We start from the raw sequence: 14,130 nt of genomic DNA, 5'->3' as shown, positions 1-14,130 counted from the left end.
AACCTTGTCCGTGGTTTTGATAAGGTACAACAGTCGAAAATTTTGATTTATTTTTAATCAAACAAATCGCTGTTATGTGTTTAGAAGTTAGTTAAATGAGAAAGTTAACATCGTTTTGGTTGTGTTAAGGTTTAGCTGTGCTTCTTTTCCTGTAACTTGATTCAAATGAGGCCTCCGATTTTTAATGAAATAATTTTTAATCATGTTGTATTTAGTTGTTGATCCTTGAACTATCGTGGTTTTAAAATGTGAAAAATTCGAAAAATACTAAAATAGTTGACAAATTTAATTGGGTAAAAATATAAATTGATTTTCACATAATATATGAAAAAATGTTTTTATTTATTTAAAACCCTTTTTGTTCTTTATTTTCCCCACTACCAATTTATAATTGATAAAAGCACATAGCACGAGCTTCTGACAATATTAAAATTGCCTAAAAATTTAATGTTAAGTAACCTTTATTTATACCCTTCTGGTTCTTATAATCCCTCATGTCATATGCATACATCATACATGACATAAGCTTTGGCCCATAAAACGTTAGCACAAACTTCGGTGGCCTTTTTTGCAACAAACACTGTGAATACCCTCAGGCGTACAATGGAATGAAATTAAACTGTGACGCATTAATCTGTCCAATCAGGATAGTTTGGGAAATGTAACGGGTTGACTTTGTAGGTCCTTAGGTTGCAAAACAGTATAATATGAGAAAAATGAGAAGAGGAATGTTTAATTTAAGTTTAATTTTTATATTGTTTTGGTCTTCTTCTTATGCATTTTATTGGGAGGGATTTCCCAGGAAAAAATACTGTGGTGTGGGGGAAGATTGGAAGGTGAGTGATGCAAAAATGTTGATTAATTTGAATGATTCCTGGTATAATTGTGACTGTAAAGTTGTTCTATCACGTCAATGGTACACAACAAAATTTGTGTTTTGGTTATAATTATGATGAACTTTTATCAAAACATGTTTGTTTTTCAGAAACGCGTTGAAACATTAGTGAACCCTTTGGTTTCAGTATATTCTGCCTTTTCTTATAATGTGGAATCATTCGGGTTTTGTCCACTAGATGTTGGTAACACAGTCACTGAAAACTTTGGACAAAGACTAATAGGAAAGCAACCACAAAAATCACTTTACAAAGTATGTTATATAACTCACATGTGATCTTTATTTATTTGATATTAATTCAAGTTGAGGCAAATAAAAACAACATGCACAATCGTTCAAGAAACATAAAATAATAGTGAAGTAGTTGGTAACCAAGCTGTCGGTATCAGTTTTGTGGGTGAAAAGTACGACAAACAGTCGTTCCTTTTCTTTCATTAGTTTCTGTTTCGCACTGATAGAAAATGTGTGAATGTTTGTAAAAGTCGTTATGATCAAAACAACAACAACACAATGATGTTTCTGAAAAAAGGAATGTTTATGAGTTATGAAAATAGATGGTAAGATATTTTAATTTACTAAAATTGCTTTTAAAGTTTAAGGTTGTAAGAATATCACTTTAAATACATATTAGAGAAAAGATCTTTTTATGTGAAGACTCATGTTTCCAAGCCCTGAATTATAAAATTAAATTCAAGGAATTCTTTAAAAAGTAATCTTGTATATTCATAATGTGTTTAATTGCTTTGTTACCCATGATGATATTGTATGACATCAACCTCTATGTTTATCATCCTAAAAAATAATGTTTGATTTCTTTATTTTCCACCAGGGTAATTGACAACTTGCCGGTTACGTGGTGCTATGAAACATTTGATGGTGGCAAGTATTGTTCTCCAGGCTTTTCGATTGGTTGTTATGTCAATAACCAGGGGGTTCAAATGGACGCTTGTCAGATATCTGTGAGTATTTCTAAGCCTTTACTCATTACATTAAGCATTGTGGATAAATGTTAAATTAATTAAGTGATCTACTAACTAGTTGCAGACATTGAAGATTGTGAGCATGCAGAACTGTCCACAATAGGTGTGTTTTCTTGTTTTCAGGAGGCGTTCAGTGAGCAGGACAGTTACTACCTATTTAACCATGCAGATATCACAATATATTACAATCATAATTGTAATATTGTCAAAGCTACTGTGTCACCAAAAAGGTAATTGTAATATTTTTGTTGTAACATTTGCAATTGTTATTTACATCTTATGCGCTTTTGAAACATTTTTGCTTGGAAGCAAAAGAACCTAAAAAATTTTTAGTTTCTCGGGTTCATCATGTCAAGGACCTCCGCTTAACATCTCTGCAGATTTTGAAGGTCCGCTTGATGTCACTTATACATACAGCGTTTACTTCCGGGTACCAAACTTTTCATGTGTTTAGGTTAAAATTAACAGCAGCTTTTAACACTAGTTAAGAAACTAAAAATGCTCAGGTAACTTTTATTTCACTTTTGCAAATCCCAAAAACTTGTGGAATTTTTTTTTCAGGAGGACAACAGCTTGAAGTGGGAAAACCGCTGGGATTATTTGTTAGATCAGCTTCCTCACAACAATATTTTAATGTTTTCCTCATTGAATTCCTTGATTATTGTCGCATTTCTTGGTTTTATTCTGATTTGGTTGAGTTGCAAAAGATTCGGAAAACACAAAAGTCAGGGGGACAAGACCAAGGTTGGCAACAACTTAATCTAAGTTGAAAATCATGATCTAGTTTTAAGTTGTTTCAATATGTCCCAGGTTACTTGGGAATGTTTGTTTGTTCTTTAAAAAAAGTCCACATATGTTTTGATGATTTTTTTAAAGAATTAAAACATTACAACTGTAGATGATTGCTGCATGTTATGCATGGGAGGTTGTACGCGGTGATGTTTTCAGAATTCCTCCTAAACCAATGATGTTGTCAATATTTCTTGGTGTTGGGGTGCAGGTAATGATTTAAATATTCAATTCCTGCGTGAACTTCAGACATAGAAATGATCAAATTAACTCATCTTTATAAAAATGTGTTTCATTATTTAGTAGTTTTAACAGTTTATTGCAATCCTTTGGTGAAATTATTGAGTGCAAAGGTGGTAAATTTAATAATTACTTTGCTATGCAGACAGTATGTGCCACACTTATGACCCTCACTGGGGCTTGCATTGGGCTTTTGTCGCCAGCAAACAGAGGAGCACTTGCGACAACAGCAACATTATCGTTTGCATCTTGTGGTTTGGTTGGTGGATATATTTCGACAAGGTTTTACAAAAGTAAGTGATCACATCCATCCATGTGATGTTGGCTATAATCCCTAGTCAGACAAAGAGTAAAAATTGTAAGAAAATGTTAATTTTGTTTAAAATTGTCAGATTTATGACAAAGTAGCAGATAATGTATTTCTGATTCATGGTTTGTATCGTTATATTTCTCAGCCTTTCAAGGTGAAAAGCCAAAAATAAACAGTTTGATGACGGCACTGCTCTTTCCTGGGTAACTTTTGTATTTCATAACAGAAAATTTGTCTAATATTCATTTCTACTTTCTGTGTAAATTTATGAAAATAAATTTTAAGTGACATTTCTACAATATTTAAACTGTGGGAAAGGAAACTTGTGTGTTTGTTTAATTGAAATGTATTTTTTTGTTATTAGATTTACCTTCATTATTTTTGATGTGGTTAATTTAATTTATTGGAGTCAACGAAGTTCTGATTATGTTCCAGCGATGACAATACTTGAATTATTGTTAGTCTGGTTCTGTTTGCTGGTTCCAATGTTATTTCTTGGCTCTTACCTCGGATTAAGACAAAAAGTAGGTTTCCTTTGAACTTTAGTAGATTGTTGTTGTTACTGACTGTGTCCTATACAAATATACAAGTTGCACAAAATATCAACATCCTGCTTGAGAGTATGAAAAAGTTTTCTGGCTTTTCTATCCAGTTGTGGTTGATCGAGTAAACCGCTTCAGTTGATTTGTTATATCTGTTCATGTTATTGTAGATGTTTAAACACCCAGTTCCTGTCAATGTGGCACGCAGAATCATCCCCAACCACTCCTGTTGCAAGAAACCCATATGTACGATCGTCATGGGGGGGATTTTACCCTTTAGTTGTATTTTTATTCAATTATTTTTCATCTTAAACTCAATTTGGTAAGAAATCTTTTCTTGGCAGTGGTGCTATATGAATATTTATTCTGATTTAAAAACTGAATAAAACTGGATGCACAATTAGTATTTTTCAAACAGATTCTGAAAAAAGAAAACAATAATAATAAAATATTTATGTAAAGTAGTGAACACCTTGACACCTATTTTCAGGTCTCATCAAATCTACAATATCTATGGTAATCTTCTGTTGACTACAGTGCTACTTGCAATAACATGCTGTGTAGTGACTATACTGCTCTGCTATCTACATCTTACGGCTGAGGTAATTGTTAGATTTTTTCCCTTAAAACCCAAAGTTTAAAGTACTGACATGGTTTAATGTGATTGTAAAGCAATCATTTTAACAAAAAGTCCAACTTTTCTGCAGGATTACAGGTGGTGGTGGAGGTCTTTTATTACTTCTGGATTTGTTGTGTTTTATTTCCTCATCTACGCGTTTCGATTCTATTTTACACAACTTTACTTGAATGGATTACTGAACTTTGTTGTTTATCTTTGCTGGCTTCTGATTGTGTCTACATTTCTGTTTCTTGGTACAGGTAAAATGCATCCATTTGTTGTGTTTCCCAACCCACAGCGTTGCAAAATGCTTAAAATAATTACTTACAGGTACCATTGGATTTCTTTCTTGCTATTGGTTTCTTTGCAAAATTTACACCAAATTTGAAAATGAGGTTGACGAACACGAAAAAGGCTCACATGGACTTCCCATTCTAACCATACAAACAAACAGCTTATGATAACACCTTTCAGTCCCTATATATGTGTGTGCATCTTACCAGTTATGTTGGCGCTGTGGTTTTGTGATATTGTTCCAAAAGAAAAAAGACAGTTTTGTAGATAGATTTTGCACTTGAACTTTACATTGAAAGCGTTTGCACGGCAATTAATGCAAGAACTACTTTTTTTACAAATTCATTTTACTTTCACTAAAGAAATAAGAGATTTCAACGTTTTGTTTAAAAAATTGTGTTTTTTTTGTGCCTTTATGCAGTACGTCAAAATTATTTCCCTTATCAATGTACTGAATTTTAGATAAGGTCATTTCGGTGCGTTCTCCTTGCTGTAAATTTTATCAAAAGAAAGCCGATGTTTTTTTTTTTATTACATGACGATAAATGGTGGTGATGTCATTCGAAGTTTCTGGAAGGGAAAATCCCTCCTGGCTTGTTTCGCTTCAGTTGGCGACAAGTTTTTCTCTGTAGTTCATCTTGACCAAATGAGGAACTAATAATGCTAAGCTTTAAAAACTTACGCTGCAGGTGTACAGAAAATATTGGACGTTTTACTTGATTATTTGAAGTGTTCGTACAAACGGAGAAACGGCCTTCTCGTTAAAAATGACCGTAAATCGCATGAAAATATGAAACAGTATTGCGTGACAGGAATAAAATATGAACGTAGTATATTTATGACTATGACAACGTAAAAAGTTATTGCTCATAATTTTACAAATAAATATTGTTTCAGAAGTACTTGGTGAACACAGTTGATAAAAACATTCTTCTAAATTGTGGAATGTCGGATTATTATGAAACTTTAGGTATTTCGAAAGGTGCAAATGAGAATGACATTAAGAAAGCGTACAGAAAATTAGCATTGAAATGGCATCCTGACAAAAATCCAAACAATAAAGAAGAGTCCGAGAGTAAATTTAAGGAAATATCTGAAGCTTACGAAGTCTTGTCTGATCCGGAGAAAAGGAAAGTGTACGACAGATACGGGAAGGATGGGATGGCTGGCAGGGGTGGGGGTGGAATGCCTGATTTCCACTTTGAATTTCACAACCCTGAAGATATTTTCCGACAGTTCTTCGGAGATTCTGATCCCTTTGCTGGGTTGTTTCCTGGTTTTGGGGGAGCAGGAGGGAGAAATGGCTCGAGGGGAAACATTCACGACCCATTCAACATGGGGTTTGGAGGTGGTTTTCAGGCTTTCAGCGACTTTGGTGGTTCCGATTTCATGGGTGGTGGTGGCTCCTCTAGTTTTACATCATTTACTTCTGGGGGCTTTGGTGGAGGCGGTGGCCACCGTTCGGTGACAAAAACTACAAAAGTTGTGAACGGAGAAAGGGTTGAAACAAAAAAAGTTGTGGAGAATGGAAAGGAACGAGTAGAGGTTCGCAAAAATGGAAAGTTAACGTCACTGATGGTTGATGGTAAACCTGACGATGAACTCTTGGCGATTGAGTTGAGTAAAGAAAATGGTGGTTCTTCAGTTGATGGGCCCAGTTACAATCAGTCATCCAGAGGAACATTCAACACCTTTAACACTTATGGTTTCAACAGCCACTACGACGAAGACGAAGCAGTCAGACAAGCCACTGAGGAAAGTTTGAGAGATCACAGCAAGAAAAGGAAAAAGCATAGTAGTGACAAAAAGCACAACAAAAAGTATTTTTAAATGTAAAGATGTTCTTGCTTTCAGTAGAATTATACTGTGAAATTTATTGGATTTAATTTTTATCAAACTCAAAACTGTTTAGTTATGCAGGTTTATTGTCCTTTTGCATGAATGTTTGACATTGGTTCAACCGAAAAATAAGTGATCTATTCATTTCAATTTCTTAGTACAACATACAGGGAAACTTTAGCAAATGTTTATAATTTATTTTCCAGTATTTTTCCATGAAAGATGTTAAACATTAAAGTTGTACAAAATGTATCTTTTTATACAAGTTCTTAGGTTCCCAAAATTGTTGGTGAGATTCCTGTAGGAATAAAACTACTGGGTTACTGTAATATGGTTGTGTTTTAAGCTGGTCGTTGGATAGAGATATTTGGTGAATTGTGTTGTGTTGTGGGATGTTTTATGTAGGAAAGTACAGGTGGTTCAAACGCAAAATACATCACAGCAATTTTTTCTTCCCTAATTCATTGCACACCACTGATCTTTACATTTAGAAATCTATTATTACGCTTGCATGTTTTTAAGGCATTCCATATTATGTCTATTCATTGTATTCAAAACAAGTTAGAGTTTTTGGCTTTGTAATGTGAATGTTTCTTTCTGCAGGTTTTGGTAATTTGTAGGTTTTTTAAACTTTGCAATTAGAATGAAGCAACTTCGGTGAGTCTTGATGTTTTAATTAATCCTGACCTTCTACATTTAAACTAGACCCAGACAAGCTATAATGCCAGGTTAACTTGGTTTATTTAATGGGTATCAACAGGAATTAAAATTCCAGGCCTTTCCAAGGCTTAGTGAAAGGATTATCTCACAAGTAATAAATAAACTGTAAAGTTGCTTAAACAAGAGATGGCTGGGATGCTTCAGCAAATTAACATCAAACTCGAGTAAACCCTGATTTGAATCATGTTTGGTTTGTTTGATCTGGTTTTCTGAATTCCTTTTCAAATTACTGTGCAGATTTTGTAATTTTTTAAGGTTATGAATCGGTCATACATGGGTACACAAATATGCAAAGGAATACACTTAATGCTGGAAAATGCGATGCTACATTGGATATGTATATTTTTTAAAGTAACTTTAACCACTTCTGATACTTTACTATGCAATAAATCCTACTTTTGTCAAATACGTGGCAATCCAGAAACTCTGCGCTTGTAATAAAATGTTTAATGGCAACTTTATATTGCAGATTTTATATTTGTACCTGGAATGTTGGTTCAGGAGACCCAGCACCTGAAAAAGATTTTCTTAAACTTCTTGATCTGGATGAGAAGCAAAACCCCATTGACTTGTATGCAGTGGGGTATGTTGCCGTCTTTCCTACCATAATTAAGCTGTGATGTCTATAGTTGGATTGTGATGACTTACAACTAATTGGTTTATTAGACTTCAAGAAATATCAACTGGGGCAAGTGAAACCGCAAAAAGTTTTGTCTCGTACGATGAATGGGCAAAATCACTGTTGTCTCTTCTCACTAAACATGGATATTACATGGTCAGTTTCCTAATCACATAACACAATTGACTTGTTTCAACAAGGCCATTAACATTGGTTGCGATTTAATGTAAACTCCAGTCACTTTACATAACCTCCAGTCCTCCAAACTAAGTTATATTCAGATGACTTTTATTACAGCAAGTGTTTGTACTTCATTACAATTACCCTCAAACACCAGGCGTACAATTGTTGTCCTTTGTACCGTGCATTTACATCATTACATTTATTACACTGTGATCGGCACAGGCAATATTAAAGTATTGAAACTAATTTTGTTGTCAGCTTTACAGCCACCTTGAGGTTATATAATTTTGTGTCAGTTAACTCATAAACTCATGAAAAAAAATGTTACTAATGTAGCAAGATTACCAGTAAAAATTGTCAAGTACCTTTAATGTCATCAGCAACCTTTCTTCGCAGGTGGAAAGTGTTCGTTTGCAAGGAATGTCGTTGTCGGTCTTCGCGAAGTTAAACCATCTTCCTTACATTCGGTTTGTTAAAACAAGTTATGAGAGAACTGGATTTGGTGGAAGATGGGTAACTATTTGTTTTTTTTTAACATTAAAGAAAATATCGTATTCAGGTGTATTGCTTGGTTGTTCCTATACATTTAGCTGTATTAGTATTTTTTATCTTGAATTAAGAAAACTAAGGGATTAAACCTTTTTACCATGCTTGTGGTACGACCATTAGTTCAACAAAACCAAAAAAAACACTATACAACTTTCACGTGTAAATTTTTTCTGTTTTTTGTGTTGTCCCCTCAATGGTAATGAAGTGATATTTAGAACTGAAATTATTGTTGTTTGTAATAATTTTGTCGATGAAAACATGTGAATTAGCAAGTATTTATTTTTCCAGGGAAACAAGGGCGGAGTATCAGTATCAGCATGGGTGTATGGAGAGAAGGTTTGTCTCGTGAACACCCACCTTGCAGCCCACCTCGACAATGACGACGACAGGGTCGATAACTTTCATCAAGTTATCGAAGGAATTGATTTTGACGACACGGCAACTGTTTTGAGTCATGAGTAACTGCTGCTTTTAAACTTCAACACTATGCTTGCGTTTGTTCAAAGACTTTTCATTATAACACAAAAAACACAAACTTTTGCATTTTAGTAAATTTGTACATTGAGTGAGAGAAAAATAACTATGTTTTTGTTGTTTTTATTATGTTTACTTACTGACCATACTTGAGTAAATGTGCATTGTTATTTTAAAAACAAATAAATTTTTTAATTTCAGTGCATGTTTTTGGTTTGGAGACACAAACTTCCGCATCGATGACATCACACGTGATGACATCATCCACTCGGTTGAGAAGAAGTCGTACACAAAGTTGTTGGAATGCGATCAGGTTTCTCCCATTAGCACACTTGTGTGAAATATGTTTTGTTTGTTGAGCATGCCAGGCAAACCATCCACTCGTTATCTTTGTAAACACAATGTGTTGTCGGATAAATTTTAACTATTTCATTGCAATGTTTAAAATTTATCCTTAGTTGAAGAAGCATCAGAAAAAAGACAAACTTCTGATGGAGTTTAAGGAGGGTGAAATAACTTTTCAACCAACATACAAGGTACCAACTTGTGTAATTACTGGTAAGATAGTGATGCGTGCCTTATATTGTAGTTGTTTGCTGCAATACAAAATGCTTAACCACACCAAGCCCTTAATTCCACTTTCAACAAAATATTTATGTTAGTCTTAGTTACTAATATCAATGTTGGATCAACTTTTTTCAGTATGATTTTGGAACAAGTGTTTTTGACACGAGCGAAAAACAGAGGAAACCAGCTTGGACTGATAGAATTCTTGTTCGAATTCATCCAGATTTTCTTCATGCATCAGGTTAGGGTATTTCCCTGCTGTCGTTGCAATGGAAATTTTTTTATTTGTGTTGATTCCTCCTCGATCGAGAAAGTTAGAACTGGACAAAATTTGTTAAAAAGAGTTCATTATTTCTGCTAAACCTTAACCCACATATCATGATGCTGTTGCTGCAAGGCATAATTATAATTAATCTGTTCATCTGGCACAGTAAAGCGCCCACTTTATTACCAACATTTCACCTGTTATACAGCTTGGCTTCCTCAGGGCCACCATATGTCTGGAACAACACCTTTCTTTTTTTCAGCACTTACGACAAAGGGTGAAGGACCGGACAGGGATTTCATCACACAAGTTCCTGGTTCTTACAAAAGTCATCCCTACCTCTTATCAAGTGACCACAAACCTGTGACTGCACTTTATCACATTAAGGTGTATATTAAAGACAGCATGTGTTCAAACTCTTTGCACTGGCTATAGCTATGTAATGACAAATGAGCATCTTCATAGTTGTAGAATATTAAATGATATTAAGTGATCATTTCCGTGCTTTAAGCTGGTTGCATGTTGGAGGCGTTAAGTGATTTCAATTCATCCACTTTATGGTCTATTTCCTGCTTCCTTATCAGAAACCTCCATAACTCCCAGAGCGTTTGACAAACATGATGTCACAAACACATTTATATTGTCATTATGATGACACTATGCCAGGAAGCACACAATGAAAAACAATTTTATTGTAATTTTAGGTTGATTTTATCCAAAAATTTTTAAAAATAAACCTTGTAGAATTTTATTGCGTACTTTCCCACTCTCGTAAATTGATGAACATCATACAAAAAAGTTTAGGAAACACTGCTCTAATGTGTCAGAATATTAAACAAATTTCTGCCCCATTTTGTGCATGTTTAAATCTTGTGACACAGATTTCCAAGGAGCAGAATGAGTTGGTTGATGTTAAAGTTTTGGGATCATGGGAGTTGGAAGAGGAGGCAAAACTCTCTGTGTCGTACAGTTTTGGGATGCACAAAGATTCATCAGACTACCTTGCAGTGTATGAGGTAGGTCGTGAATTGATTTTTAATGTAATTGATTGTTGATTAAACAGTAACCTACACATATATTGCAACAAAGAACTTGGCCCCTTTAGTCACAGTTAAAAGTAGGCAGGGAAATTCAACTTTCAGTTGAAATTTTTAACTGATTGTGGATTTAACCTGGGTTGATTGGGCAGTGGACAAGTAACTTTCATCAACCACAGTTTTAACATCACCTTTGTCGTTTCAGTTACCACTAACCGATTTTCGATCATATGTCTCGTGGATGTACGTTCCAGAAAGCAACGACCCTGACAAAGTGACAGAGACTAAAATATGTCAATATGAATTTCCGAGTGTGTCTGATGTGGATCCATCAAAATCATATTGTGTCGGTTATTACAGTGATAAGATGTCATGTTTAATGGGGTTGAGTGAAGCATTCAAATTTCAAGCACGATCGAAAGATGATTAAAGTAATGACAAACTTATAAACCATTTGGATGTTGTCTGCATACAACTATTACTTCTTATACCACAAAATGATGTCATTATCCAGTGATGTGATTTATATTATGCATCTGGTGTCCATGTAATTTATTAATTTTTTAAATGCTTCAATCCATTCCTAATCACTGTGTGCATGCTAATTACCTTGCTTTGTAAATGAAAATCAAAAAACTGCCAGTTTGTAATTTGCACATTTCCAAAATGCAGTTAACCAAAAAAATATTCCTTACTTACGCAAGTTTGAAAACTAAGCTGAGTTTTGTGAACAATCATTAAAAATAATTTTGTTCTTCCTAATATGTGTATGACGTAACACCCATTATAGCCTGGACAGAGTAAACACTAACAAATGTACTGTTTTTTTTAACTTCAACTGAATTCACCATTGTTTCTGTGTTGAATTACGATATGCAGAAATATTGCAGTTTGATTTTTGCAAGTTTGTGATAAAAAGTGCTTGTGTTGTTTTACTGATAAGTCAAAAGTATTAGGTGTTACTATCGTGTGTGCTTTGTTGTGTTTTTATAAAAACTAGTACCCATTAAAAATTGTTGCATACTGTATAAATTTTGTGCTAACATTTGAACTAACGTTGTTCTTCAATCTGTATACTTGCTCTAACAGTTTTGCAAAACTATATGATTGGTATTCTTCTGCTGTTTCTATATCTCAATTTTCTTCCATGCACCACAAATTGACAAAGACAAAAGGTTTTGTTCATTCACATGAAAACAATACAACAGTAAATTTTGTGCGACTCCCAAAATTATTGATCTCGTTAACATCTTGCACCAGATTGAATTTAACCTAAAGTTTTTTCCACAATGTAAATTTTATAAATATTTTTATATTTGAAACAATTATGCAATGAAACTGAGTGCCACTGTAACAGCTATGGAGGTTTGCTTAGATCGTAATAATGCAGAAAATAAATTAATAATGGAGGAAGTGTCGATCAGTTTTGAACCAGGACACCAGGAATAAGTTTGATTTTGATTGGAATTGATTCACCTTGATTAACCTGAGGAAGAAATACATGTGAATATACCCTGTATTGTTCAAAAATAAACAATTTCATTTAAGTTTAGAGCAATGCTGAATGTTGCTTCTTTAAGCACTCAGCCCAGAATATAGTTTGTACTCACAGATATTCCTAACTCGTGTTCCTCATCTTTTCCAACATCTTCATTTGTGATGTCATAATTGGGTAATGTTATAGCTTCTGGGGGCGCATAGAGCTTGTGGTGCTGTTTGAACAAACATATACAGTTACTTTTTAAGCAGTGTACAACGACCATCAAAACCATAATTATTGTTTTAATCACTTCAGGAACAATGGGATTTTGGTCAATAATCAGCAATTTAGTAAAACAACTGCACAAAAGTGTTTTAACTCATAGTGAAACAATATCCAGTCCAATACAACATTGAAACAATTCAAATTATTTCTTAAATTACAAATATATAAAACCAACCTTTAACAAATTTCTCGATAAAACTTCTGCTGTCAATTTCCATTCCATGTCTTTCTGTAGAGGAATTTCCAAGATATCCTGATGCATCAACCACATCATCGTCTTCCTTCCGGTGATTGTCTGGGTTTGCTCTTCAGACTGAACAAAAAAAAATATTACCAGTTAATATACAAACTAAAGGATTTTGAAACGTCAAATTCAGACTGATAGCCTTAATGGTTTGAAAAACAAAATTTGAATAGAACAGTAACAATATGTTTTTTTGAGATTAAAAATAAGATTAAATATGAGTTTGGGAAATTGAACACATCACAGTCAAAACAAGACATTAAAGTTTTCTAGTTTGAAACAAAATAAAAAAAAAGAAAGACAGGTTTTACTCTTCAGAAAAGTACCTTTGGTAATTAATAAATAATATTGTGTCAGTCTTGCAAGTGATCACTGCATACAATAAACTTACATATTTCACCACAAATTCATCGATATTTTCAGGTGAAGCGTACATGGCAAGATCCATTTTTAGAAGGTAGCGAGAAACTTTTTTGGGCAAATTCACTAATTCACCTTTTACCCCAACATCTAAAACATAAAAAATATAAAATAAAAAACACTTTAAACTACAATAAAAAATTATCACTTTATTCCCTTTTAATTTATTTTTTTTAAGCAAATTTTACTTGCCTAAAATATCAGTTTTTAATATAACTTTTAATTGTTTGGGTCCACTTTCCACTGAATGAACAGTGTAGATGAAATTTTTCCATGAATAAACAGGTTTTCCATTCCTAAACCTTTTCGTGGGATAATGTTGTTTCACTCGAATTGTATTCCCCTAAAAATATAAAGATTTGTTTAAAAACACTTCATCCAACTTCAAAAAAAAACAACTAAGTTAGATTATTTCAAGTCAGGACTCAAAATCTGTTTCATTGGTTTACAGAAGGCAAAATTTTTACACAAACAGGCCTATTAATGTTTTTCAGGTCACAAAAAGGTTACATTTTCTTTAATTTCAGTTCAAAACCTTGAAACATTCACACCTCCGATTACTTAAATAACTTACCAGGGGCTGACAGGTAACTATGGATTGACACGGTGTTATTATTCTTCGAGAAGCAACGCTCTGCAACAATCGTCGGCACAACATGTTTACAAACTGCAGAAAATGCTAAGCAGAGTAACGTGCTGTTATATAAAATAACGCATACTGTAACGCATGTCACCAATGCAAATAGCTTCAAAATACACAAAATATATTTTTTGAAGTC

At 33.7% G+C, this 14,130-nt stretch overlaps 4 protein-coding genes across 5 annotated transcripts; 3 read left to right on the top strand and 1 right to left on the bottom strand.

Moving 5' to 3' along the window:
* Positions 1–322: 322 nt before the first annotated feature.
* Positions 323–5,571, top strand: LOC145893941 (transmembrane 9 superfamily member 2-like). Its single transcript, XM_082982346.1, has 15 exons — positions 323–836; positions 986–1,147; positions 1,334–1,452; positions 1,725–1,854; positions 1,999–2,105; positions 2,209–2,305; positions 2,437–2,619; positions 2,774–2,875; positions 3,050–3,197; positions 3,360–3,417; positions 3,579–3,738; positions 3,927–4,078; positions 4,247–4,358; positions 4,464–4,635; positions 4,706–5,571. Exons 1-15 carry the CDS (start codon positions 708–710, stop codon positions 4,834–4,836), a joined length of 1,962 nt encoding a protein of 653 aa, XP_082838472.1. The 5' UTR covers positions 323–707; the 3' UTR covers positions 4,837–5,571.
* On the top strand, positions 5,571–7,111 carry LOC145893943 (dnaJ homolog subfamily B member 6-like). Its single transcript, XM_082982350.1, has one exon. The coding sequence runs from the start codon at positions 5,615–5,617 to the stop codon at positions 6,497–6,499; it is 885 nt and encodes a 294-aa protein (XP_082838476.1). The 5' UTR covers positions 5,571–5,614; the 3' UTR covers positions 6,500–7,111.
* On the top strand, positions 7,110–11,354 carry LOC145893942 (inositol polyphosphate 5-phosphatase K-like). 2 transcript variants are annotated; one of them, XM_082982349.1, is made up of 11 exons: positions 7,110–7,165; positions 7,698–7,811; positions 7,895–8,003; positions 8,427–8,543; positions 8,868–9,037; positions 9,255–9,366; positions 9,512–9,589; positions 9,756–9,861; positions 10,148–10,272; positions 10,767–10,901; positions 11,128–11,354. In XM_082982349.1, exons 1-11 carry the CDS (start codon positions 7,152–7,154, stop codon positions 11,350–11,352), a joined length of 1,305 nt encoding a protein of 434 aa, XP_082838475.1. In that variant the 5' UTR covers positions 7,110–7,151; the 3' UTR covers positions 11,353–11,354. The 2 variants fall into 2 exon arrangements, with proteins under 2 accessions (XP_082838475.1, XP_082838473.1); XM_082982347.1 differs by lacking the exon at positions 7,110–7,165 and having other exon boundaries at positions 7,678–7,811.
* A 911-nt stretch (positions 11,355–12,265) lies between these two features.
* Positions 12,266–14,023, bottom strand: LOC145893944 (large ribosomal subunit protein bL9m-like). Its single transcript, XM_082982351.1, has 6 exons — positions 13,926–14,023; positions 13,544–13,694; positions 13,323–13,441; positions 12,863–13,000; positions 12,533–12,634; positions 12,266–12,408 (listed from the first exon to the last, which is right to left on the bottom strand). The coding sequence occupies exons 1-6, from the start codon at positions 14,007–14,009 to the stop codon at positions 12,343–12,345; spliced, it is 660 nt and encodes a 219-aa protein (XP_082838477.1). The 5' UTR covers positions 14,010–14,023; the 3' UTR covers positions 12,266–12,342.
* Positions 14,024–14,130: the final 107 nt, after the last annotated feature.

Source organism: Ascidia mentula, chromosome 3 (assembly GCF_947561715.1).
Source record: "Ascidia mentula chromosome 3, kaAscMent1.1, whole genome shotgun sequence".
Taxonomy (NCBI): Eukaryota; Metazoa; Chordata; class Ascidiacea; order Phlebobranchia; family Ascidiidae; genus Ascidia; species Ascidia mentula.
The sequence above is the reverse complement of the archived record's forward strand: the minus strand, read 5'-3'. Positions and strand labels throughout refer to the sequence as shown.